General features: G+C 41.3%; 1 protein-coding gene across 1 annotated transcript in view; it reads right to left on the bottom strand.

Moving 5' to 3' along the window:
• Positions 1-26,400, bottom strand: part of LOC114550133 (kinesin-like protein KIF21A) — a 44,942-nt gene that overhangs the window by 8,060 nt on the left and 10,482 nt on the right. Inside the window, exons 2-23 of the mRNA XM_028570703.1 lie at positions 22,900-23,122; positions 20,217-20,399; positions 19,587-19,736; positions 18,407-18,541; positions 18,065-18,229; positions 17,512-17,627; positions 16,648-16,843; positions 16,331-16,520; positions 15,278-15,341; positions 14,353-14,559; positions 12,693-12,750; positions 12,480-12,591; positions 12,192-12,380; positions 10,221-10,420; positions 8,545-8,652; positions 7,864-7,932; positions 7,607-7,752; positions 7,372-7,516; positions 6,968-7,162; positions 4,427-4,528; positions 3,561-3,726; positions 2,058-2,115 (exon numbers count right to left, since the gene is read on the bottom strand). Coding sequence (XP_028426504.1) covers positions 2,058-2,115; positions 3,561-3,726; positions 4,427-4,528; positions 6,968-7,162; positions 7,372-7,516; positions 7,607-7,752; positions 7,864-7,932; positions 8,545-8,652; positions 10,221-10,420; positions 12,192-12,380; positions 12,480-12,591; positions 12,693-12,750; positions 14,353-14,559; positions 15,278-15,341; positions 16,331-16,520; positions 16,648-16,843; positions 17,512-17,627; positions 18,065-18,229; positions 18,407-18,541; positions 19,587-19,736; positions 20,217-20,399; positions 22,900-23,122 — 3,177 coding nt within the window. The remainder of the gene's footprint in view (positions 1-2,057; positions 2,116-3,560; positions 3,727-4,426; positions 4,529-6,967; positions 7,163-7,371; positions 7,517-7,606; positions 7,753-7,863; positions 7,933-8,544; positions 8,653-10,220; positions 10,421-12,191; positions 12,381-12,479; positions 12,592-12,692; positions 12,751-14,352; positions 14,560-15,277; positions 15,342-16,330; positions 16,521-16,647; positions 16,844-17,511; positions 17,628-18,064; positions 18,230-18,406; positions 18,542-19,586; positions 19,737-20,216; positions 20,400-22,899; positions 23,123-26,400) is intronic.

Consider the following 26,400-nt stretch of genomic DNA (forward strand, 5'->3'; position numbering starts at 1 on the left):
ATTAGTTAAGTAAATTAAGTAATGTTTTGTAAATGAAGACACTAAAAACTGTTTCTTTATCAAAACACAATACTTTAAAACAGTTTAGAGCATAAATGGATATACTGTATCTGTGTATTATATTGTGTACCCATTGCTTTTAGCCAAGGGTGTAATTTAAGGTTCCTCATGGGTGGGTTGAGATCTCCACTTTTGAGCAAAAAACATTTTTTGAACGTCAAACACTTCATTTCCTGCATTCTGGTGAAGAAAGTTTGCTCGAAAACTGTAACTCCGATCGCTTAATGTTTAATACTGTGAGACACACACACACACACACACACACACACACACACACACACACAACCACACACACACACACACAACCACAAACACAGATGTTTTACTTATGCAGCCTGATTGGGCCTCTCCACAGGACTTAGCAGCGGTCTAATTAGCCAGAATTCAGAACACCTGTGTACTGTAGAATCAAACGACTGCTTGGACTGTTTGTTCAGCCGACACGCTGACTTGTCACAGCAGGGAAAGCACAGGTGTAATTAATAACATTAACCAGGGCTTGTTTAATTTGAGTGTCCCAGGAACCCTGGTCGGTGAGCCTGGAATGTCACGGCTACATGGAGTGCAGCCATAATCAGTGTTAGAAGGCTACTTTGGAAATGTAATAGGTTACCGATTACAAGTTACCCTATTTAAAATGTAATAGCAGTGTAACTATTTCAATCACTTCATCAAAGTAATGTAACTTGATACATTTTGATTACTTTCCTAAATTTCTAATGCATTTTTTTTTTTTTTTATAACTGTTAACCATTTTTATATGTTTAAACCTGGCAGTGTTAACCTTACAGCAGTACTCAACACTGACTACTGTCAAACTCCTTTTAAAATCCTTCAACTCATGAATTTAGATTAGAAAACATTTGGACATCGTCATTTTCGACGTCGATGGCATTTTGACCGGTGGCAAACATTCGTTACATTGCATGGTTATGTTCGAACCTTTTTCAGATTTTTTTGTATGAAATGTTTTTTTTTATTTTATTTTATATATTTCCAGCACTGGGACGTGTTTTTATCCGTAGCCACAGTGGCAACTCTCAGACAGATTGCGATAACTGTCGAGACGGGTGGCGCTGCGAATTCAACCAGCAGAACCCATCTACACCTCTAGACTGGGTGAACCCAGCCCAATCTGCCGGCGATTTGATTTCGCCCTGCAGCTCAGGCTGGAAACCTGTACGTTTATCTATCCTGCTTCCATTACAATTTTGCAGGGACCAATCACAAACTGGCTTATCCACCTGGCGCGCTTTTGGCGGGTTTAACACGATGGCGATAGAGAAGCGACCAAGCAGCTTCTTGTTTACATTCAACACGGCGGGCATGGCGCTGTCGCCCGTCACCCGGATCGTTGGTCTGATTGGTTGAAGGACTATCCAATTGCGTACAAAGTCATTTGAACTATGCCCGTTGATCACGCCTCTTGTGCAGTAGAAAATACAGAGCAGACTCCCCAGACTAATGTTCAATCTTAAAAGACTGAGCTTGGTCTGGTGATAGTCAGACTAATCAAAAGCATCAGAATAGCATCAAACTTGACTAAACAGCCGTGGCTGGAACTGTCAAAAGAAGACATTGCAAAGCAACAAAATTATTATTATTCGACATATAGCCTAGCTTTTTCCAGAACACATTCAGATGTTTCCCCCAATGTAATCATAAACATTTTCAAAAGGTAACTATTATTTAATTACACTTTTTTTCCCCAGTTACTGTATTTATTATGATTACAGTAACCTTTACTTTGTAATTAAATTACGTAACGCCGTTACATGTAACTAGTTACTCCCCAACACTGGCCACAATTAAAGTCATCAATTACACCTGTGCTTTTCCTACTATGAGAAAGACCTATTTAGTGTAAAAGTTAAACATGACACATAAAAACATAAATACAACTTTTTCTGCACATATAAATAAAAGTATCAAGGTCAAAAAAATGCTGTTGAATTGTTAATATGAAAAAAAAAAGTAATATGTGTGTCTGTATTTACCTGCCCTCTGCGGCTGGACTGGGGGTGGACTCGTCACTACTGCTGTCATCTCCATTCTCTGTGAAAAATAGGATTTCTCACTTGGGTTTTCCCTGAATGATACATTATGTGCTAACAAACTGTATTTTCAAGAAATCTTGCAAAACACAGCGTCCATTCAGTAAGCTAAATATTACAGCACACCAATGATTTTACGGCTGCAGCAGCTCAGGGGTCACTGGGTTTAGTTTTAGATAAAGGGGGGACATTAGCGTAATGTGACTGGAAGCTACGGTGTTGGGAGTATTTATCCTGTCTAAAGGACGAATGGAGAAAGCATAAGAGAGACAGGAAGACACAAACACAGAAAGACACACACACATACACAGAAACTGCTGTGTACACTTTAGCTCTGAGTCGTGCGACAGCGTTGATGTTTTACTGCTGTTTAGATTTAGTGACCTGAGTGAGAGGGACGTGCTAGCAGGTGGTGTAACAGGGGAAACTTAACACAACACATCATGCACATGGCAGAGTTATTTCAACTGGGTTAGTTTTTAAATGGGGGCAGGGGGGATTGATGCACGCTACAAGATTTCTGAATCTATAGTTATCATGAGCACATTAAGTATAAAAATAAAGGTCAGACAGTCACCTTGGGTCTTTAGTAGGGATGTAACGATGCATTGTGAATCGGTTAAAAATAGTTATAAATGTGTAAAGATTATAACCGGCTGAGATAAAAATTTCAATTTCACTATGTCTATTTATTTAGTTATTTTGATGAACTTGTTTTTAAAATGTAATTATTCATTTTTTATTAAATTTTTGTTATTTAAGATAAAAATCCAATTACAGTTGCACTTTTGATAAGAGGACACACATGTTTTGTACAGTTTACATAAATAAAGGAATATTGTTCGGTCATTTGTCTGCAGCTCATTTTGTTACAAAAATCGTAAATCATATTGTGAACTTAAAATCGTGAATCGTATCGAATCGTGATTTGAGTGTATTGTTACATCCCTAGACTTTAGACATAATTTTTAATGTAAAACATGCGCTGTTACATCACTTTACAAAGTTTAAATGCACTCATGGGACCAAAGTTTAAAAAAAAGGCTCTAAACAAAGTAAAATGTTCTTTTTAATCTTTTAGTTTGCCTGCATATGTGCCTTTAATTAGGGGTAAATCCTGTGGAAATCTTGTAGTGCGCATGTGCCATGCTCTCTCAAACACATTGCTATTCAACCTGTACTCACCTGGTGACAGGTAACCTAACTCTGAGTTCACACCAACACAACAGAGAAAACAAATCAAATCAAAATCAAACCCAAAGATGAGAAAAGGGCTGCTCTTTATTTCACAGGCCTTGGTTTTTGCATTTCGAGCATCAATTCTCTTTGCACACCTACAAAGAAGCGAGGCCTACAAAATAAAACGCAGCCGTATGGTGAAAGAAAAACAAAAAGTGATTGTGATTGACATGCTCGGACCGGTATGGATGCGTCGTTGTTTCCCACCTTGCAGAGCGCTGCCCAGCAGAGCATCCAGCTCCGGGTTGATTTCTGCTTTCTCCTTCAGCATGTGGAACAGTAGCTGGTTCTGGGTGGCGCTGTTGATCTCCGTCTGCTTCAACCGGCCCTCCATCACCTTCAGCTGGGAATCCTTCTGAGCCGCCTGCAGACCCTGACACATGATGGGATAAAAGACGGGTTATCACTGGAGACACAGCAGTACATTCTTTTTTACCGTTTGTATATCTCAACAGGCTAACCTAATGTAGGCTCTGTATCTTTGCCTTTAGTAGTCTATGTAATTACTTCCACTTCTTAATTTGTTCCATTTGTCTTGTTCTTTGCCTCTGCGTTGAATGCATTTCCTAACTGGACCAATTAGGTTTTGTCAAATCTAATCTAATCTCATCTAATTTAATTGAAACCTAATTTAATCAAGTTGTTCCATTTAAAGTCTCATTGAATCTAATCTTATTACGGAACCATGACTACGAAAGCAAGATCAAGATGAACAGACAAATTGTATGCAAGTTGCCACAACAACCACCGGTGTACACAAGTAATCACAATGCAATCAAATTCATACAGTCCATATATTCCATATATTTAAGATATGGGTATCGCATTAATACCAAAAAATAAGGAGTGCTTTATGTTATCTCAATTTATCTGTGCTTGAGTAACATGCTGGGGTGGGGTTGCATGATGAATCTTAATGCCGCCAGTCTTAATAAATAGCAAAGGTAAAATAAGTTGCTTCCAGAAAAATACAAAAACCTGACTCTACCTGTTGTCAGTACGTGAACGCAAACAAAGACACACTGATGACATTAAGACTGAAATAACATTAAGTAAGCAAGCGCGGCAGGTACCTTACTGATGGCCATAGTCATGAAATGATCCAGAAGGAAGCGGGCTTCTGATAAATTACAGGAGCTGATCACAGCAGTAACATCCACTGTGTCTCCTTCCTCCTGTAGCAGAACAAAAGCACATTCATTGTGTAAAAAAAAAAAAAAAAAAAAAAATAAATAGGACAATTTATTTGACCATAGTTTATCTTGTGCAATTTGGGAAATACACTTACTCGCTTTCTTACTAAGAATTAGACAAAAATATTGATACTACTCTTATCTGTCTGTTAAATAAAAGGCTATCACCAGCAGCCGGTTAAGTTATCTTAGCTTAACTTAGCACAAAGACTGGAAAAAAGGGGAAACAGCTGGCCTGACTCTGTCCAAATGTAACTCAAACTGCCTACCAGCACCTCTGAAGCTAGTTCTTACGCAGAGATGAGTTGTTAATAAATACTCACACCCAACTGCCAGGAGTTGCGTAGCTAGCTAACTAAAACGACTTACAAAGCTAACCTTAGCTTGCTTACATTTGCCCGTTTAGATTGACGAGTAAAATAGGTAATGGGAATGTTTTTGACACAAATGCTGTTTAATAACAACATACACATAATACACACAAAATATATGGTTTTAAATTACATTTCACAGATATAACACAATATAGCTAATTCAAACAATGTCATGTTAGGTCAGCTTAATCAGATATTTCCCTCTCATTGTAAAATGTATAACTAATTCTGATGCACATATTTCTTATGCAGAAAGCTACATTTATAAATGATTCATTTCGCCTCCTAAAACTGTTAATTTTTCAAAGTTGTACTACAGCTATTAACATTATAGTGACTTCCTGTTTACATAGGCATTAGGAGGCTTTCGATTGGGCAGCATATAAATGTCTTTACTAGCTGATTCCTCAAGTTTTAATGGTGCACCCTAGTTTAGTTAATCACTTGTTTCATACTAGCAGTTAGTTAGCAACACAATCCAAAGCCCCCACAGGTATTGAACATATCATCTTACACAACATTATAACAGTGCTAACACTGTAGCCCTCAGGCTTTTAACTGATACACAGTGGTTAAATTGGGCCGGGGCTCTCCGGGGCTCAGCCCCGACACATAAGCCTACTCGTTTGTCTGGATGTGCCTGCTTGCAGTCTAAATATGTCACATAAAATTTGATGAAAGTGATGCTTTTGAAAACATGATATTTCTGATAATAAATGAAAGATTTTTGAAATGGCATTTCTATTTTGTCTCGGCGGAGCTGAGATGAGAACAAATAGGAACACGGCAACAACCCGCGCAGCACTGCAGACAGTTCACCGCGGGTCAACTACATAACGCCAAAGTGTCTACGTCAGTAGGATTAACAGATAAAATGCCTTCTCCTAAAGCTAAAAACCCTGTTCGCAGTGGTGGAAGCCCGGTGCTCGGAAGCTCCAACGGCCGCTACGAGTTCATGTCGCTGACCTAGCCGCTGAACCGGTTCTCGCTGTCGCATCTCCTTCAGCGGCAGGGCTCCGAGCCGGCCACGGCTCGCCTCCGAGCATCGGAGAGCCCCACTCGGTGCCGTGTGTGTGTGTGTGTGTGAGTGACCCAAATCTTCTCAGCTGTTGCTACTGTCATACTGCACAGTCTCTTCATGAGGCACATTTTGTTTGGCACATTGTATGGGTCACTTCTTATACCATAACAAGTTAATACAATGTGTAATCAAGTGATGACTGATTAACAGTAATGTAAATGCTAAATGCCCTAATACCTGATGATACTACAACAATGCAAAGTATAGACTCTTAACCTTGCAGTTTTGCACATGTATCATGTAAGACTCAATTTCTCCATTTCTTTGCACAAAACTCTCCAGAAAGTGCCATTTAACGGTTTATTTTTCAAATTTTATACCCCCGGACTCCCCTGGAGAGAGCTCCCCTACATAACAAATCCCAATTTAACCCCTGCTGATACTTCATTGCACAGTTTAGCACCAGTGACAGCAGCCACAGGATTTTCGAATCCACTTTTCATCCTGCTGTAATTTTAACTTTAAGCTCAATAACAATTAATCCAAAACTACAGTATGTCTGGAGCATCATGGGAGTCCGACAGAGTGCATGTGCCATATGAACCTGTGGAGCCATGCAGAGCAAAATGCTCTTCAAATAACACATTTGTAAAGTTACATTTGATCTATTTAACTGCTGTTCAGTGTGCATGATTAGGCTGCTGGACCTACGCTTTTGGCTGCAGTAATGGGCTGTGGTTGTTGTTTAATTGAGCCATTGTTACTCTGACAAGTAAGCAGCTTGATGTCTGATGCTTATTTATTAGGGGTGGTCAGTGGTGCTGAACTGTGAAATTATTTCCCACTTGTTTGCCTGAGGTTTACAGTCCAGTACAAGCATAGTGTAGCTAATGAGGTAGTGATAAACATCATTGTGCACTGTGATCAACTGTATGCTTCCTTTACCCTACTTTACCTTCATTTATTAAGCATTACAACCACATGACAACCAAGGAATACGATTCCTGGGATTCCCCACCACCTCACCTTGGCCTCCTCCATCTGCATGATGTTGGCCTGGCAGTCGGCGATGCTGTCGTTGATATAGTCGATGTTGGCGCTCAGAGACTCCAGCTCCTCGTTCAGGGAGGCCAGGGAGCGGTCGGCGTCTGCACCCTCCACCGCCATCTTTTCTCTTTTTCTGGACACACGCTCCCTCCGCCTGGTCAGCTCCTCCCGTTGCTAAAGCGGTGGCGGAGTTTAGGGCAAGGGAATTGAGTGGAGACGGCAAGGAAAGGAACCAAAGGAGAATGAGAATAAGGGACAAAAAAAGCCATTTATATTAACACATTTAACAGAACATTTGTCGAGCTTTGGGCTTTTGGAACTCTGGTTTAAATTGCTTTCTTTTTTTCCCGGCCCATCTTGAATCTGATGAAGTCATGCGTTACCTTCAGCAGTCTGTTCATATCTGTCTCCATGTTAGAGATGGTCATCCTCTGCATGATGATGTCAGTGACACGTCTCTCCAGTGACTGCCATTTGGCCCTGGCCGTCCTGCTGAGGTAGGTACTTCCCATCCGCACCGGGGAACTCCTGAGGAGAAAGATACGGCTCTTTTAAAACTGTTTAAACACGCACTCTCAACTGTGCGACGCACACATAAAACACACTCCGATACTGCACCTGGCTCCATTGACCGCAGACGCTCCTGATGTAATCATCCGCCCTGGGGTGGCTCTGTGCGACTGCTCCTGGAGGGGTTCAGGTAAGCTGATTTTCCTGCTCACCTTCCCAGACACGGGCCTCACCTGCCGCCTAAGAGCTGTCACCTGTTCACAAAAAGAGTCACTTTGCGTATTAGAGGGAAACCACAGCGGATGCAAACCCAGTGACATTGTCCATACTCTCCCCCTGTGTGACTGTGTGTGTGTGCGTCTCACCTCTTCATTCTTCCTGCGAAGAATCAACTCCTGCTGTCTTTTCTGGGCCTCCATCTGCTTCAGTTGGTGCTGTAAGACGGAATGAAAGTTGGAAAATAAAAAGGTTGGTAAACTGAGTTAAGGTGGGTCTACTCTTGATTAGGGTTGCTCGATTGTGGGAAAAAAAAAATCATAATCAGGATTATTTTGGTCAATATTGAACAGGATTACTAGTTGACTTTTGGAAAGATGTTGCAATTATTGAACTTAAAACCTCAAACAGTTGAACAAATCCATAGCGAAAACACCTGGAACTGTGAAATTTCCCTTAATACATTTCCTTGTTTTAATTTTTTCTTTTTTTATTAAAACACAAGACGAAATAAGAGTTTAGTTGCAAAAGGTAATGTTTTTCTCAATTACTCTGTTTTTGTGATCATGAGGAGCTGAAATCATAATTAGAGCTCGGCAATATATCGATATTATATCGATATCGTGATATTTTTTTTCCCCATATTGCCCAGCCCTAATCGTAATCACGATTAAAATGACGATTAATTGCACAGCCCTACTCTTGACTATTTTATTGGCTCATGTGTAATATAAACCAAATACAAGTACTTTGGCTATATGACTAGATGTAAAATGATAAAAACTTAAATGAATTGTATAGCCCTCTGTGAGTGTTTCCATCTCTCTCACCTCAGATCTGCGCTGGTCTTTCTTCAGAGAGGCGATCTCCCTGTTCCTCCTGCACTCGGTGACTCGGTTCCTCTCCTGCTGCTCCTTCATCTGACGCATCAGCGCCACCTGGTGGAGAAACACAATATGGCAGGACCAACTCAGCGGGGGCCCTGCAATTGTTTTGTTTGGTTCGGTTGTTCCTTTTGGATTTGTATTAGATGTATTTAGTTTAACCTTGTATATCTTATTATTTATTTGTATTTTATCTTTATTGAGGCCAACAGGTTACAAAACAATGTAGGATTTATTTTACATATTTTCTCTTTTGTTATATGATTTACAGAATCCTGGTACAGAGGATAAGAAAGATGATACAAAAGAAAACCACAAGGATTTTGCATCTTGTCCATAGTTATCCTCATATCGATATCAGTTTTACATTTTTTGTATATTAACAGTAGGATCAATTAGAACATAGGGGGGAGTTTCACTACACTTCTCTGAAAGAAAAGAAAGAGAAAAAAAGACATGCATAAACGTAGACAATTACAACAAAACAGAAATGCCTCAAACTAAATCTGATTTTAGGCCTATATGTTCAACATACCCAGTCCATTTAGACCATATCCTAGAAAATTTGTCAGTCTGGATTTTGAGGGAGTAGGATAACTTTTCCTTAATACAGTATCTCACAAAAGTGAGTACACCCCTCACATTTTAGTAAATATTTCATTATATCTTTTAATGGGACAACACTGAAGAAATGACACTTTGCTACAATGTAAAGTATTAAGTGTACAGCTTGTATAACAGTGTAAATGTGCAGTCCCCTCAAAATAACTCAACACACAGCCATTAATGTTTAAACCGCTGGCAACAAAAGTGAGTACACCCCTATGTTAAATTCCCATAGAGGCAGGCAGATTTTTATTTTTAAAGGCCAGTTATTTCATGGATCCAGGACACTATGCATCCTGATAAAGTTCCCTTGGCCTCTAATCTCTAGGTATGGTGAAGGGTATGTGATGATGTGGGGCTATTTTAATTCCAAAGGCCAAGGGAACTTTATCAGGATGCATAGTATCCTGGATCCATGAAATAACTGGCCTTTAAAAATAACAATCTGCCTGCCTCTATGGGAATTTAACATAGGGGTGTACTCACTTTTGTTGCCAGCGGTTTAGAAATTAATGGCTGTGTGTTGAGTTATTTTGAGGGGACTGCACATTTACACTGTTATACAAGATGTACACCTAATACTTTACATTGTAGCAAAGTGTAATTTTTATATATACAGTATATATATATATATATATATACAGTATATATATATATATATATATATATATATATATATATATATATATATATATATATATATATATATATATATATATATACATACAGTACATATATATATATATTGTAGGAGAGTCTTGTTTAAACCACCTTCTTGAGATTGTATAAGTAACAACTTTTTATCTCTGTAATCCCATGTGTCAAATGAAATGTTTCCTAAGTATAAAGTGTCAAACCTACATGGGATGTTTAACCTTATATATCTTATTGTAATAAATGATTTTGTTGCCATCTTGTGACGCTTCCCCAGTTTTTGCCGTGACTTAAGAGCCGGGTGTATGACAAGTGTAAAAGAGAAAAGAAAAGAATCTAAGGAACACAACCTATTCCTTTACCTTGGTCTTCTTCATCTCGGTCACATCCAGCTGGAGTTTCTTGAGCTGCTTCTCGTACTGCGACTGGTTCTTCAGCAGGCGGGCGTGCTCCTTCTGAGCCGACTGGAGCTTCTGCAGCTCTTTGTTCATGGAGCTCAGCTTCCTCTCGTACTCAACTTTGATCTTCTTGGCCTTCTCCTCCGTGCCCGTCTCCATTGAACCTGGAGGTGAACAAGGAAACGGTGGAGTTTTCACATCAGCACATTTACTCAAGTACTGTACTTAAGTACAAATCTGAGTTACTTGTTCTTTACTTGAGTCTTTTCATGCCACTTTCTACTTCTACTCTGCTACATTTCAGAGAGTGAAATACTGTACTTTTTACTCCACTACATTCATCTAACTTTTTTAGCTTTAGTTACTAGTTACTTTACAAACAGATTTTTGCACCCAAAACACATGTAGTTTATAAAATATGATGTTTTATTATTAATTAAACTACCAAACAATATAAGGGCCAACAAGTATAGGTGAAATGATCAGCCGATTAAACACTTGACCGTTTCCAGTTTCTAAAATGTAAGGATTTCTTTGAATTGAGTACTTTTACTTTATTCCTTAAAAGGTGCTCTAAGCGATGTCATGCGTTTTTTAGGCTACAACCTTTTTTTGACATATACAGCAAACATCTCCTCACTATCCGCTAGCTGCCTGTCCCCTGAACACAAAAAAAAAAAAACGTGGTCTCTGTAGAGAGCCCAGGCTCCACAAACGGCAACAAAAACAAACTGCGCCAACCTGCCCCACGAACCATAACAAACAGTGTTCCAGCCAATAATTGACAAGAAGGAGCTGGTTGATCCCTCACCGCAGCAGCGTTAGCACGTAGGCTACTTCCACAATGCGCGTTCATGACTGTTTCAGGAAGCACGGAAGGGAGGACATTGAAATATATAAATGGACCAACAGAGCCCGTTGCTCTGGACGGAGACCAGTGAAGGATATTAGAAGCACTTTTCCGGTGAGCGCTGAGCATTACTGCGCAGCCTCCAACTGAGAGAGACAACGTAAATGTGATGTGAGCGACGTGTCTGAAAGTTGTAAGTCTTCTGGTAGCTGTGCCAAGAGAAATCTCAATCATTCCCAATCTTGCAGAGACGGAGAATGTAGGTATATGTAAGGAGATAACATGGGCACAGGCTAATTATTGCTAACTAAAATGATAGTTAACATTAATAATTAAACCTAAACAGCTAACATAAGTCGAAACTGCCTGCGAGCTTCTCCTGTACTATACGGTAATTCCTCTACTATGCGACAGTAAGTCGCATGGTTATGACACAATCGTTAGTCTATTTTTACAAAAACGTCTGCTACGGGGCCATAACGTGAGGTACAAGGTAATGGAGCCTTTTATACATTGTTGTGTTTCTTTAGAAATAAACAATGGACAAATAGTCTTTAAATGCTTCAGATGTAAAGTTATTCGCTGTCAAAGTGACGTCAAAATGAATGGCAGTCAATGGAATGCTAACGGGAGGTGATCGCTTTGTAGCATCAAAATGGCGCCATAGGAGGTTCGAGTTCTGAAGCGAAGCTTACCCCCATGAGGGAGGAGAAGGGGACGGGATGAGGAGGGAGGGAGGGAGGGGCGAGCTAGCCTCCGTTTTGTTTGAAAGCACTTCAAACGTCAACAAAAAGTAACGTCACCCAACATCGCTTGGAGCACCTTTAAAGTACATTTGCCTGATGATACTTACATACGTTTACTGAGGTAACATTTTCAATGCAGGATTTTTACTTGTAACAGAGGGATTAGTACTTTTACTTAAGTAAAGGATCTGAATACTTCTTCCACCACTGGTCTTTTTTATTGTTTTGTTCTTTGAACTGGAGCAAATTCCCTTATCTTATCTGTTTCAAGGAAGTGTTTAGGGACCTGTTACGATGTTCATCCCTAAAATCAAGTATCTGTTTGCATGTGTCTCTTACCCATATTATGCAGCACCTTGTCCCTCTCCTGCTGGGTGTCTCTGATCTTGTTGTGCAGCATGGCCAGCTTCTGCTCGTACTGCTGTTTTAGAGTGTGCAGACGCCGCTGGCTGTTCTCCAGCTCGTCTATCAGCTTCTGCTTGATGGCGATCTCGCAGGTGATGTTGGCCAGGTCGGCCTGGACGTTTTCTGCGCCCAAACACATCATCAGATCCTGACGCCTCTGCCATATCTATATCACCTAGTGTGACTTCAGAAAAGAAGCCATACATAGATGGCTCATTTTACCTTTCTCCTCCAGTTCGTCAGAGTCAGAATCGTCGGACGTCTCGTCTCCCGCCATGTCAAAGTCCTCCTCCTCTCCATCTGCGTCCTCGCCCTCTTCGTGGTCGCTGCCCTCCTGTCAACAGATACGCGCACGTGTGAAGAAGACAGGACAAATACACACTGTGCGATCTTTAAACTGCAATCTAAAAAAAGCCTGATCTAGTGATTCTCCACCTCTGCCTCCTCGTTGCCTCGCTCGTGGTCGTTGTCCGGCACTTCCTCTTTGATAACACTGAAAGAGGAAAAGACAGTTACTAGCTGCCGACCGAGTTCTTATACTGCAGGTCCGATTTGAAATTGACAGCATTTCAAATTACAACGAGGATGGGTAAAGTGCACATGCAAATTAGTATACGCTTGATCAGATCAGGAGCAGATGTGGAATCAGTGTATTAATGAATCACTTCATTGTGATTGCATGGTGTGCGACATTATTGCGACAGGGAAAGGCAAAAATGATTAACAGTTATTATTATAAACTGATTTCGAGGGCTGCCACACACTACTAAGATTTGTTGACCATATTCTACAGACCATCATCATAAAAACCTGATTTTGTTTTTTACATCAATCCTGATATTTTGACTCCCAACTCCATTTTTCCTTCTTCTTTTTAAAGGTTTAGACCAGGAGTGTCAAACTCAATTTCACTAAGGGCCACAAAAAAGAGAATTACACCAATGTGTAGTTTATTAAGATGCTTTTCTTTAATAGGAAAAGTCTAAAATATTTGACCGTTTTATTGCATGTCTCATATAGCTTTCTTATTACAGTTTGGTTGACATAAAGCCCTAAAAAAGTCAGGAAAAAAGTTCCTCAGCCATCACAGAAAGAAAAAAAGTGACAAAAACGTTGAAAAAAGCAACAAAAACTTGGTGGGGCAAAATGTATTGTAAACCCAAATGGATATGCAGGCCGGAACAAAATCTGCGAGGGACCGGATTTGGCCCGCGGCCCTTAAGTTTGATACGTGCGGTTTGGACCATAGACTGTTAATATGTTTGGACACTCATGATGAGATCTGATCAACATCTTGCCGTTTGCAGTGAAGAGGAAAAGAGAGACAGAACAGAGGGTTAAGAGGAAGAGGTTAAAATATCTGCTTCCCTCCAGTAGTGTAAACCACCTGTGGGTGCAGAAGAAATTAGTCACTTTGGGAACTTAGAAAAGGAGATTTGGGTTGGGACATCAGGTCAACAATCAACTGAAATCCTTTTGATTATTTGGTGCATTTCAATCTGAGCCCAAAAATACATGATTTGCACCGCTAGTAATTGAACCAGCTTCAGATTTGACCCAATCCTGGGTGGGATGTAGCAAACCTGGTGTGTTCAACCTCGTGGTGGTGACTCTCCTCATAGCGCCTCAGTCTTCAGAGAAAAGGATGGCAGGTGTGGATGGTGAGGTAACGAGGTGAGGTGGAGGTAGAGAGGGGCAGACAGGATGCAGAAGTTAGGGCAAGTGAGGGAATATAACAGGATAGGAGAAAAACAGAAAGTGAGAAAGTGAGCAGCAAGAAAGGCGGGGCGAGTGCAGAGACTCTCACAAACACAGTGTGTTCGAATGATGAACACTGCTTATGGAGATGCAGATGACAAAGACAGATTTAAAGACTCCTGCCAAAAACAAAATGACCAGATCACAAATTAAATTCCTCACTATTAATGCAATGATCAGTCTGCCAGACCTCGACAGACAGCCATCATCATTAATAGCTGTTGCGATCGTCTCGTCTAAATCCAGCCTTCATTCCATTAGAGAAACATCCGGGTGTACGGTGCTAATGCAGGGAGTCAGGAGATAATTACAAGCGTGTCAGACACCCAAACTGTACCTCTTCTTCTTCTTCCTCTCCTTCTTCTTCAGTTTCTCCAGGCTTTTCTTGGCCATCTCGATGACGTCGCTGGCCTCCTTCTCAGGGGCGAGGAGGGCAGGGGAGAAGGAGCCACCGGGGCCGCCGTAAAGCGAGGGGCGTGCTGAGGCCCGAGACAAACTCTTCCTGAGGCTCTCGTTCACGGCCTCGCTTTCAAGAAGTTTAGCTCTGAGAGAAGGGGAAAATGACCGTGTTATTGTCATCATCTGGCTGTGCCACTCCCTCGGTCCTCTTGTTTCCTCGGTTTTCCCCTCCCTGCTGTTTCTGTCTGTCATTGTTTGTCATGTTCTGTCTAGTTTGTTGTGTGTGTGTGTGTGTGTGTGCGGTTGTGGGTGTGGCTCTTAAGCTTCCCTCGCTCTTCTCACCTGATCTCCGAGCAGCGTCTCACACCTGAAGCTCAACCCTGCAAATCAACCTGCTCAGTGATAAGCCCCGGCTCTACACTCAGTCTTCGCCAGTTCGTCCCGTTCACCTCTGAGGTAACAACGCTACGGCTAAACTTAGTATAGCTCTGTGAGATTACTATTCCCTGCCCTTTTTGTTCCCTTGTCTGATAGCCTGTGTTTTTGCCTCGCTTAGAGCTCCGCCTGTGTGTGAACGCTGCCGGTCCATCTCGTGTGGTGTTCAGAAAGAGACGCCATCATTCATCTGTCTGCCCGCTCTCCACCGCTGCCATTTTGCTCATCATTTTTTTTGCACATTTTATTTTTGTGATAAACCTGCCTGAATTAATTCTACCTCTGCTTAGTGTCCGCTTCTGAATCCAAGCGGGAAACATAACGGTTATTACTGTCACACAGCATGAACAACTGTTTTTAATTGTTATAAATGGCTGCTGATTAAATAATAATACCAAAATAAATTAATAAAAGTGACCACACCATACCTGAGCTCCTCGATTTCTTTGATGTAATTCTGAATCATGTTCCCGATCTCTTCACTGCCTTCACCTACAAGCAGAGGCATGACTTTAGCTTTTACATGGATTCATGGGGACTTGTCGGGGGCCATGGTGGAGAAAGTGTAATTACATTTTTTTGTTACATACAATACCTTCCCTACAAAGCTACTCTTTATTCTTACACTTCTTCTATGACACCCATTTTAAAAACATGCTTTGGTGAACCAGCTCACTTGTCATGTAGCGCCATCAGCAGGTCAAAATTGTAATTTACCCAACTTTAAAAACCCTTGTCTTTAGTGCTAATAAGCAAATGCTAGCATGCTAACATGCTAAACGAAAATAGTGAACACTATAAGAAAACCTGCTAAACTTCAGCATGCTAACATTGTACTTGTGAGCATGTTAGCATACAGACATTAGCATTGAACTTGTAGCACCACTGAGTCAGACCTGCTTGCATGGCTGTAGACTCTTGTTAAAACAGTAAACTAAGTGGATATCTCTTTTCTGTGCTTGCTTTCTTGTGCTTTTCTGTTGTTCAACCAACAATAAAACATTATGATAAATACTGACAACAACATTCTAATTTAAAAAAGGTATCTGGTAACAGATAGCAAGAGTTCCAAAATGTATTGCGTATGTGCAAAATCATGTATGCTAATCTGAGCAGCTAAATACATTATTAGCTAAATACATTTTGAAGTAATTAGTTAGGAAGTAGCATTAGCCGCACTAACACTACTACTTCCAATAAACTATATTAGAAGTAAGCTTTTGATTTCTGACAAGACAAGAGTGTACTGATATCCAGAGTGATTTTAAAGAATATGTGCAAAAAAGTAGCTGTCTCATGGTTGTTATATTGTAAGCTAAGAACCTAGATAAAACAGATTCACCTAAATTGCAAAAAAAAGAAAAGCTTGACATTATTGCCGTAAATATCAAATAAATATATATAAATATGGTTTGTATTTATTTATTTTTACACCGTAATGTAGTTTGTACTATGGCAGTACAAATGAGTTTGTTGCCCACCTGCTTTAGCCAGGACCTGGTTGGCCTGGTCAGTGAGGATCTGTGTGAGTCTGGCTATCTGGGCATCGATGGTCTCCTGCATGGCCTTCACTCGCACCCTCAGGTTGTTGTTCTCTGTTTGCAGCATGGAGTTCTCATGGACCAAGTCGTTGATGCCCTCCATGCCATCTTCACCAACCATACGCTTCCCCTGAGCATCAGGCAGGATATTTAATATCATGAAATATATTTTCCACTCATATCATGTGCACTGATCTTATTTTCTCTATGCATCTCTTCCATCTACTGTCCTCCCTCCTTTCCTTCTGCCTTCTTACTGTCTTGTACTCCATCAGCTCCATCTGCAGTCGTGCTATCTCCGTCCTCAGGGTGCTGATCTGCTGGCTGGCTTTGTCCTGGTTCACCATCACCTTGTTCTTAATGTTTCGGGCTCTGTTTGCGTACTTCAGAGTATTCAAGGTCTCCATGAAGTCCCGGTCCGACGGGCTGACACAGGCGATCATCACTGTTTGACTGTTGACACAAAAGAAGAAGGGTGATCGGTTGCAATGGTTAATCTGTAAAACTAATAAGTTCTTTTTGTACTACTTTAGGCTAATTAGTGGTGAGGAATGCCATGTTAGGTGTACTGATGAAAACATGTAACCTACAGGCAGTGGTGGAAGACGTATTCAGATCCATTACTTAAGTAAAAATAATAATACTTCACTGTAAAACTACTTTGTTACAAGTAAAATTCCTCTATTGAAAATGTAAAAAGTATGTAAGTATCATCAGGTAAATGTACTTAAAGTAATCAATGCAGAACATTTTTACAAACAATCAAAAACAGCTCCGTGTTTAATCGTCTAATCATTTGTGTGCAAAAATCTTAATTTGTAATAAGTAAATAGTAGATAAAGCTGAGTAGAAGTAGAAAGTGGCATGAAGAAAAAAGATTTAAGTAAAGAACAACTACCACAAATTTGTACTTAAGTACAGTACAAGTAAATGTACATACATTCCACCACTGCCTACAGGGTGCATGTAAATATTGCTCTCTGGTTAAAACTGGTGGCACTTCTGGACACAGCTTAATCACTGATTTCAAAGCAGGTACGTCAACGTATGCAGCATCAAAATACTTGGTCTGTCATCCATTGTAAAAGATATATCCATATTTGCACACAGTGTTTACAAACCTGTTGCCGCCCAGCGAGTCCTGTAACAGCCGGGTCAGTTTGGAATCTCTGTAAGGCACGTGAGAGGAGCGCTTACTCCTGTCTCCCAGAGCGCTGATGACGTTTCCCAAAGCAAGCTAAGGTGAGACAGGGAAAAACAACACAAGCTTATGATTGGATATTTGACGGTAACAACAATTCCAGGACTTAGTGAAATAGAAAGTTAAACCATTAAATTTGTACTTTAGTGAAGCGATAAATAATCATACTTGTGTTAGGGAAAGATATTTAATATGCAGTTTATGTTCTGGCCACCTGGGGGCCCTCTTGCTCCACAAAATCAACTGACGCTGGTGTATGTTGACATGCAATTGTAGAATGACAGATTCACTGCTTTGTATCATCACCCCAATGAAGAAAAAAAACACAATTTTGTGGTAGATAATGCATTTAATCCATAATGGATCAAATGCATAAACACAGTACATGACTATATCACCTATGCCTGCACTTCACTATGTCATATAAGGTAAAATGTCCAATGCAGACTCAGACATGCTCTTGGCTTCCTCACCAGGCCACAGTTGATGGAGATGCCCTCTTTAGCCCTGTCTCCTGTAGCTCCAGTTCTCTTCAGTCTCTCAGAACCAGCCAGGTCCACGAAGTGGAACTTGGCTGTCAGCGTCTCAAACTCGTTAATCTCTGAGCTGTTAGCTAGACGGTTGTCGGTTACATTATCCTGGAAGAGAACAAAAGGGAAAAATAAATATGAGGGGGTATGTTTTTCCAGCAAGTGCTACAATTTAAGGGTTTGATTGCGAAATTGCAGATGGTGATCATCTTAATCTAGCAAAGTGTCAGTAACATTCAGGTTCAGTGGCGGCAGAGATCCACCGCTGTGTGTTCGAGCACGTACGTCGTTATCGAGAGAGCAGACTCGCACTTGGCACAGGTGGATGGTGAAGATGGCGTGGGAGCGCGAACTCTGGGCGTTCATCTGAGTGCTGGCGGTGGTACGAGACAGGGCGCCCAGCTTCAGACACTGAATCATCTGTTTGAGAGGAGAGAAGGAGGGAGGAAAGACCACAAAACATACAGACACCTTTGGGTGAGGGGTCATTGGATGATATTAATATAGCAACTTTAAATTATGTCAGTGGGACAACGAGATTTGTTCAGGAGAATTTGGCAACGAAAGGTAACGCTGTTTCTATTTCCTTCGTTGCCCCCGTCACTGATCCACAATCAGCCTTCACAGGGCCTATTTCTCCAGCAGAAAAGAGTACCATACTACGGTTCACAGTGAGGTATGTGGATTATTTAGAGTAGACCTGTCGCAATATGCAATAAATCAATTATTTGCATGATAAATAAAAACGAGCTTGATAATTTTTAAATGGAAATTATCACAACCGGAAAAATTTTCATTTTATTTCCTGTTTTTGATTGTATTTGGTTTTTATTCCAATGCATTTTTTGTTAACAGAGACTGAGAGTCCATTTTATTTATTGTTTTAGGTTGTTTTGTTCATTTATTGTGGATATATATAATGTCTTCCAGTTCCAGTGTTAAATATTCTTTAGAAATAAAAGTTTTTTTGAAAAGGTGTACCTGCATTATTATGCCATTATCATTATATTAGATGAAAATTGATCGTCCAGCAAAATTTGTTATCGTGACAGGCCTAATTTAGGAGTAACATGGATACTGTTTTTGGAAAGACACGTTGCTGCCGAAATGTATATGTAAATGTAGTTTTTCAGTGCTGTGAGCAAAACAAATAAAAATTCAATTCACCACAATTTCACGTTTTCAGATAGCTGCCTGAAAACGTGAAAATAGAGCCTAAACTACTGTATCTGTGTGGATAGAAAGCACAAGAAGTTTTTTTTTCTCATTTAGGTAAACTGACCCTTTAATAATAGTGGTGGTTTGGAATATCAAACCATTTCAAGAAATGTTTATTAGGATGGGATTATACTGATAACACAATGCTTTTTTTTTTAAAGCCACTTCTAAGGCTATACAGCTAAAAATGCTGGACAAAGACGGAGGATGGTGTAGAAGAAAACAGTTTTCGGGTGTTAAAGCTGACCTCAGCCGCAGAGGTGACGGTGCGGGTGGTGACCCCCACGGTGTAGATGCCTCCGTTGGCGTCCTCGTGGATTTTGACGTTGGATCGTTGCTTCCTTGCCTCAATGTCTCGCGTCGAGTCAAACAAGTCCAGCACCTCCTCGTTGTATAACTGGAGAGTGTGTAAAACAAATAAAAATCAGACAGACAGAAAATAGATAATAGAGACGTATTATTGCATGAATAGTCAGTGTAATCTATTACATAATCAGCACTCAGTCATTGGTTATATTTCCCAAACTCATCTTTCCCCCTCCCTCAGCTGCTTCTTCACCAGCTGTTAGCAGCCGCTTGTTGGCGGTTAAAAATAAAGCCAGGAGCTGCCCACAGGGACAGGCTAATGACAGTTTAATGGCTATAGGGTCATCTGGATCACACCCTCTGCTGACCTTTGACCTCTTGCTGTCTGCATGCTCTAGCTACACCTAATTAATGGAACGCAAGTGGACTGGTGGATGTCCTGAGTTTAGACCAAGTGCTGATCATTGCTCCTTATTTTGAAACGAAAACACTCATTTCTGGGTCAATCCTCAAGTTTTGATCTGTGTGTGTGTGCGTGTGTGTGTGTGTGTGTGTCTGTTTGTGTCCGCACCTCCAGGAACTGTGCGTTGATCTTGAACTCAGGAACAGGCTTGCCCTGCTCGGTGGCAGCCTGTCTGCGCTCCTCGACCCCTCTGAACAGGTGGTTGATGGCCCGGGGAATGATACCCAGCTCGTCTTCTTCGATGTTGACGTCGAAGCCGGTTCCCATGGTGTAGGTCTTCCCCGAACCCGTCTGGACGCGGGGGAGAAGACAGATACAGTTACTTTACCAAATGGGAATAAATGTCTATTTCGGCTCATTTACGTGTGTTTCTAATGTGGTTGAGTGTGTACGTTTCATGCATATTAGCTGTATCATTTAACCGTTCAACTAAACTAAAAAGTCTCTGGGACTCAGAGGCAGCTCTGGGGGGGGAGGGGTCAGAGGGGATGGGGTGGTCGCTGTGGTGACAAGAAAAGGAATGCAACATTGAACGTCACCCCTCTCCTCCCTGTCGAAACGCCTGAAAGAGACCCTGATGTGTGTGTGTGTGTGTGTGTAGCTAAAAGTGTGTGTGTGTGTGTGTGTGTGTGTGTGGTGATGTATCAGGGAGTGTGAGAGAAAGACAGTGTGTGTGTGTGTGTGTGTGTGTGTGTGTGTGTGTATGTTGGTTTTATTATTTTAGAAGTCCACACCTGTGTGCTTACTATGTTTGTGCACATGCTCCTGTGCGCGCGTGTGTGTGTGTGTGTGTGTGTGTGTGTGTGTGTGTGTGTGTGTGTGTGTGTGTGTGGCCTCCACTGGGCCCTGTGAAAGGCTCTTTGACAGGAATACAAGGGCTGCAGGAACAATGTGAGGAGAGAATAATGAACAGAAAGAAGAAGAGCGGAGGCGAAGATTAAGCGGAGGGAAAGTTTAACTGCTGCAGCCGGAGACGCTGTGTGAGAGAAATGAAAAGCAGGAAGCTTGCTCTTTCTTTTCTTTTTTTTCCCTCTCTCTCTCTCTCTCAATGTACATTGCAGTATAAATGAGATGCAATAAAGGCTAATAGAAACTCTTTTTATCTAATAGGCTTTGATGCTGTTGGACCTGCTTTTGCTTCTTCTATTATCACGGTTACAGGCCTCCACTCAACCACAGGTGCCAAAACATTTACAAAACAAACGCCTTGGGGATGTGTGCCTTCTCCAACCAGTGCAGCTATTGCTGTCTTAAATCAATGTCCATCCAGACTCATGTAATATATGTAGTCAGGACTTTGAAGGAATTTTATCAAAAGGTATTAAGTGTATTTTTTCACGCAGCACAGAAGATTTATATAATCACCACAGTTATCAAGATTAGTGTCACCAAATCAGTATCCGACCAAATGCTTCCCCTACGGTTCCTGAGTTATTGCGTTGCCGGAAAAGTGTTTTTGCAGAACATTATGATGTCACAGTGAAGCTGACCTTTGAGATATTAAATGTGTGTTGAACTCTGTCATAAGTAGCCTACGAATTCTTGAGTTATGGCCAAAAACATGTTTTGTGAGGTCACAATGGCCTTGGCCTCTAAAATCTAAATCAGTTCATCCATGAGTCCAAGTGGACGTGTGTGCCGAACTTGAAGACGTTCCCCTCCAGGGCTTTCTGAGATATCACGTTCACAAGAATGCGGATGGACAACCTGAAAACATAATGCCTCCGGCCACGGTAGCTGCTGGCACGGAGCCATAACAGAAGAGGTATCAGTGGTATATGTAACCACAATGTCCCCAGTGGACAAGGACAGACAGGGGCCCTTGGTGCATGTCAACCCCTTAATGTGACATTTTATTGGAGATATTGTCTTACCGTCTTAAATGATGGTCTTGTTAAAAATTGCAAGGCAGTGACAGAAAACCTAGTTTTTTTTCACAGTTCGAATTGTTTTATTACAAATGTCTTAATGTGTCTTTCTAGGTGTCATTTGTCCAGTTATTAGTGGGGAATAACAAAAATACCACCTTATCAAGCAACTATATGACCCTTTAAATTACAGTGTACACTACAAAGTGCACTTACGCTGTGCCTTTCCCTTCATCTCTGCTATCCGTGGGCGTGAAAATGTGTAAAATAGTACACTTCTATTTCTTTTTGATGCATTATTAAAAGACATAGTTCAATATTTTGCAAAATACGCTTATTTGTCAACTTGTCGGCTTGATGCCACTCTCATATCTGTCTGTACAATATAAGCAACAGGCAGCAGCCAGTTAGCTTAACTTAGCGTAATGACTGGACACAGGGAGAAACAGCTTGCCTGGCTCTGTCCTCAGGAGAGAAAAAAAGTCTGCCTACCAGCACCTAATGTTTCTCAATTATATTTCGACTTTGCAGTTTATTTCCATGCTCTGGTATGAGGTGAAGCAATCTGTTCCCACTCTGCCTTTGCTTTGACTGGGTAATAAACTCCCTTTCTTTATCACCCTCTCAGGCTGATCTATCAGAGCCAATATAACGCTGCCGTGGTGAGAGCAGGTTGAAACATGTCAGCTGATAGTGTATTGACAGAGGTGGTGCAGCTGCGAGGCCGGTTCACTCCCTCATTACTTGTCTGATGATATGAAATGAAATCAGCTCATCACATGCTTACAATAAATCTTGCTGCTCCATCCCCCTGGAGCGATGAAATGTGGAAACGTCAGCAAAATGTGAACAGGTGAGTGTTTGGGGTGTTACGTTCACTGTGTTGATCTGGTAGCACCCAAGAGGAAAGCCTGTTGACCAACCTGTCCGTATGCAAAGATAGTGGCATTGTAGCCCTCAAAGCAGCCTTCGATGAGGCTCTCGGTGCAGTGAGTGTAGATGCTTTCCTGCTGGGTGTCCATGTCGAAGACGTGGTCATAGGTGAAGGCCTTGTCCTTACCCAGGACCAACTGCGGCTCCCCGGGCATCACATACGTACAGATGTGGCAGCCCTCGATCTTCTCTTTGGCCAGCTGAGGACGGATCCTGATAGACAGAAGGAGATTAACACAGTGCAATTTTTTAAACTGCCCACCATAAACCTGGACTTTAAAAAAGGAGATAATGGTAAGAAGCAGCCCCACCTTAAAAGCCCTGAAATCCTACAAAACGTCAAATCTGACTTCAATTGCATGGTTTTTTCTAAGCAAGTGAAGTGTTGAACAAGATATCCAGAAATTACAAATCTAACAAGAGACCAACCGATATACTGACATTGCCATCCCTATAGCTAAACTTTGAACAAGGCTAAAAATCGAGCCATTTCCAAGATCAATATCAACAACTTTTAAAGCCTCGGTTACACTTTTTTATATTCAAAAACTTTCCAGATTGTCATAGGGCCTTGGCACCTCTGGTCTGTGGATGTTGGTTAAGGTGTGTGTAAGAGCAGAGCTGTCTGTGCATGCATAAAGCCTGATCATGAATATGTCCAATACTTGACATGATTGATTTTATTATAAGATTGATGGTAAAGAAAAAAAAAATGTAGCTGAGCAGAAGACAGATAATATTTTCAACGAGCTGCAAACAGATGAGTGTGGCTACTGTGCAGTGTGTGTGTGTGTGTGTGTGTGTGTGTGTGAAGGACCACGCGGTGCCAGCACACTCTCCAGCAGCCATCATACACAGTACAGTGCCCTCACTGTTCACGAGAAAGAGAGAAAGGAGAGAGAGAGGGCGAGAGAGCTCTGGGTAAACAGTCCCACCCTGGATTTCATTAAGGAATCACTCTGTTTACTTTAGCGCAAATAAACACACTGTTATTACATCATTTCCTCCCATGATGCACCTCTGCCTCTCATCACTGAACTCACTGACCACCTGAAGAGGAAGTGGAAATATTGGAAGGAAATTATTTGGACACATTGGGAGTATTAAAATATCAGAAATATTTGCAGCTTTGACAGAAACATATTGAAGGTCATATACAGAAAAAGATCATACTGAAATACTACAAATAGTATTGGACATGTATTTAAAAAAAAAAAAAAAAAAAAGAAGAGAGAGATACCTTTCTGCTGGGATACCTTTTGTAAATACATTTCTCGACTCCATGGCTACAGTCAAAATGAACCCAGATAAAATGAAAATTACACAGAAGAAATAATAACCAAGACACCTGAGAATCTCAGAACAGTATCGTTATACATGGCTGCTATTGCTATTGGTATTGCTCTTTGCTAGCAGGCATTAACTCTGAGTGTGTGTGTGTGTGTGTGTGTGTGTGTGTGTGTGTGTGTGTGTGTGTGTGTGTGTATAACGATGTGGCACTTTGCATGCAGTTTGAATTCTGTGTACATTACTTTCTGTATGCTTGCATTAAAAAAAGACCCACATTCATCACAGCAGTCTGTAGAGCTTCTGAATGGTTTGAAAGGACAGTCAGTGTGCGTGCGTGCGTGCGTGCGTGCGTGCGTGCGTGTCATCAGATCCCAGCTATTTAGCAGACTATCTGGGATTACAGCCCTGAAAAAAAAAAAAAAAGAGGACCGAGCCAGGGGAGGGACCAGTGATTCCAGGCTTGAGGAGAAACACAGTCCTACCTGCAGTAACCGTACACCTGCAGAGCATTACTGTCATCTTTGTGTAATGGGCAGCAGAATTGCCCGACTTAGCAGTGTTACACAAGTCTTTCATCAGCCTTGTAAATTCTCCTTTATCCTGATCTATATGCTTTTGACCTAAATGACTCTTATTAACTCAGGCATTAACTAATTTACTCTAAACAGCTACGAGAATTGTTTTTTTCTTTTGCGTCTAGCTGTTAATGTGAAATGCTGCTTGTAAATTAGTCGACTTTTTTTTTTATTATTTTGAGCTACGTTTTTCTTTTCTTATTAATGCAGACTTGAGTTCAATAGATGGACTTTACCAACATAGTTTGGTTTACTCACACTTTCTTTTAGCCTTGTTTTGGTCTCCACCAACACCTGCTGGAAATATCTTGCTGAATATTGGCTGCTAAATGCTCCAATATGTTCACCAGCTAGTCGCTAACTTTGTAGCGTTAAGCTATCAGTTATTTTTGCTAAAACAGCTGCACGTCGCATCTGGAAAGGATGATGAGGAGAGTAGTGAGAGCGAACCAAAACATTAAAAGTAGTGGGCCTTAAAAACCAAACAATGAGCTGAACAACGATCACTCCCATCACGACACTTGGTCAGGTGCAGCTCTGGTTCGGGACTCTTGGCGTCACTTTCTGACGCTCTGGTTCGGGACTCTTGGCGTCACTTTCTGACGCTCTGGTTCGGGACTCTTGGCGTCACTTTCTGACGCTCTGGTTCGGGACTCTTGGCGTCACTTTCTGACGCTCTGGTTCGGGACTCTTGGCGTCACTATTTGGCGCTCTCGGGACTTGCGTCTAGCCCTTTGACGTCAGATTTAGACGCTTTTGGTCGGGACTCTTGGCGTCACTTTTTTGACACTCTGGGTCAGGACGTATGTTTAACTGACATGCGGCACAAGAACGGGACAGTTAGGTTTAGGAAAAGATCGTGGGTGGGGTTTTAAAATGTACGTTTCAGTGACACGCGGGACAAGATCAGGACACAAACCATGGTCTCTTGGGTGAAAGTCTTCTGTTGTTTGACCCATCCACCAACCCAACCAACCTCCCTATGCGGATTTTCGGTCTTTCATACTACTCGCTACCGTTGTCGCTTTAACACTAGGTCATCTTACAGCACCGTGTTTTTTTGCGTCGATATCTGACGCTGAGAGCCACTTACCAAGCGTCAGTATTTAAAGAGTTGGGAGTGAGAACGGGTTGAGCTGAAACACGCTAAAAAGCTCCGTAGAGCTGAGGGCAACTGCAGAGTCGGGTGATAATTCTCTGTGTTCGTTATTACAAGAATCCTCTTTCATATTAAACACAGTAATTTAGCCCATCTTTAACCGTACATAATAGAGGCTGTTGTCAATGAATCTGACGTAACTGTTACACTCAAGAGTGTTTAGGTCATCTGAGGAACCTGTGATTTAATGGTAGGATGGTTTAGGGCATTACAGGAGTGAATCTGCATTAATCCTGTTGGCCACCTTCCCAAAACTTGACAGAGCGCCATTATTGTAATCCCCTTGCAACAATGGAGGCACTCACTGCAGCTTACACTTACAGCAAGGGCATTAAGTCACTTGGTCATCGCTCACTTCGGCAACTTGAAAGAAGTGGTATGAAATATGGTCTTCAACATGAGATGTCAAATTTAGAAAAAGCCAAAGACGGTGAAGTATAATTAAAGTCAATGGTTGCTTGTTGTAC

The sequence above is a fragment of the Perca flavescens genome, chromosome 23 (genome assembly GCF_004354835.1).
Source record: "Perca flavescens isolate YP-PL-M2 chromosome 23, PFLA_1.0, whole genome shotgun sequence".
NCBI classification, from domain to species: domain Eukaryota; kingdom Metazoa; phylum Chordata; class Actinopteri; order Perciformes; family Percidae; genus Perca; species Perca flavescens.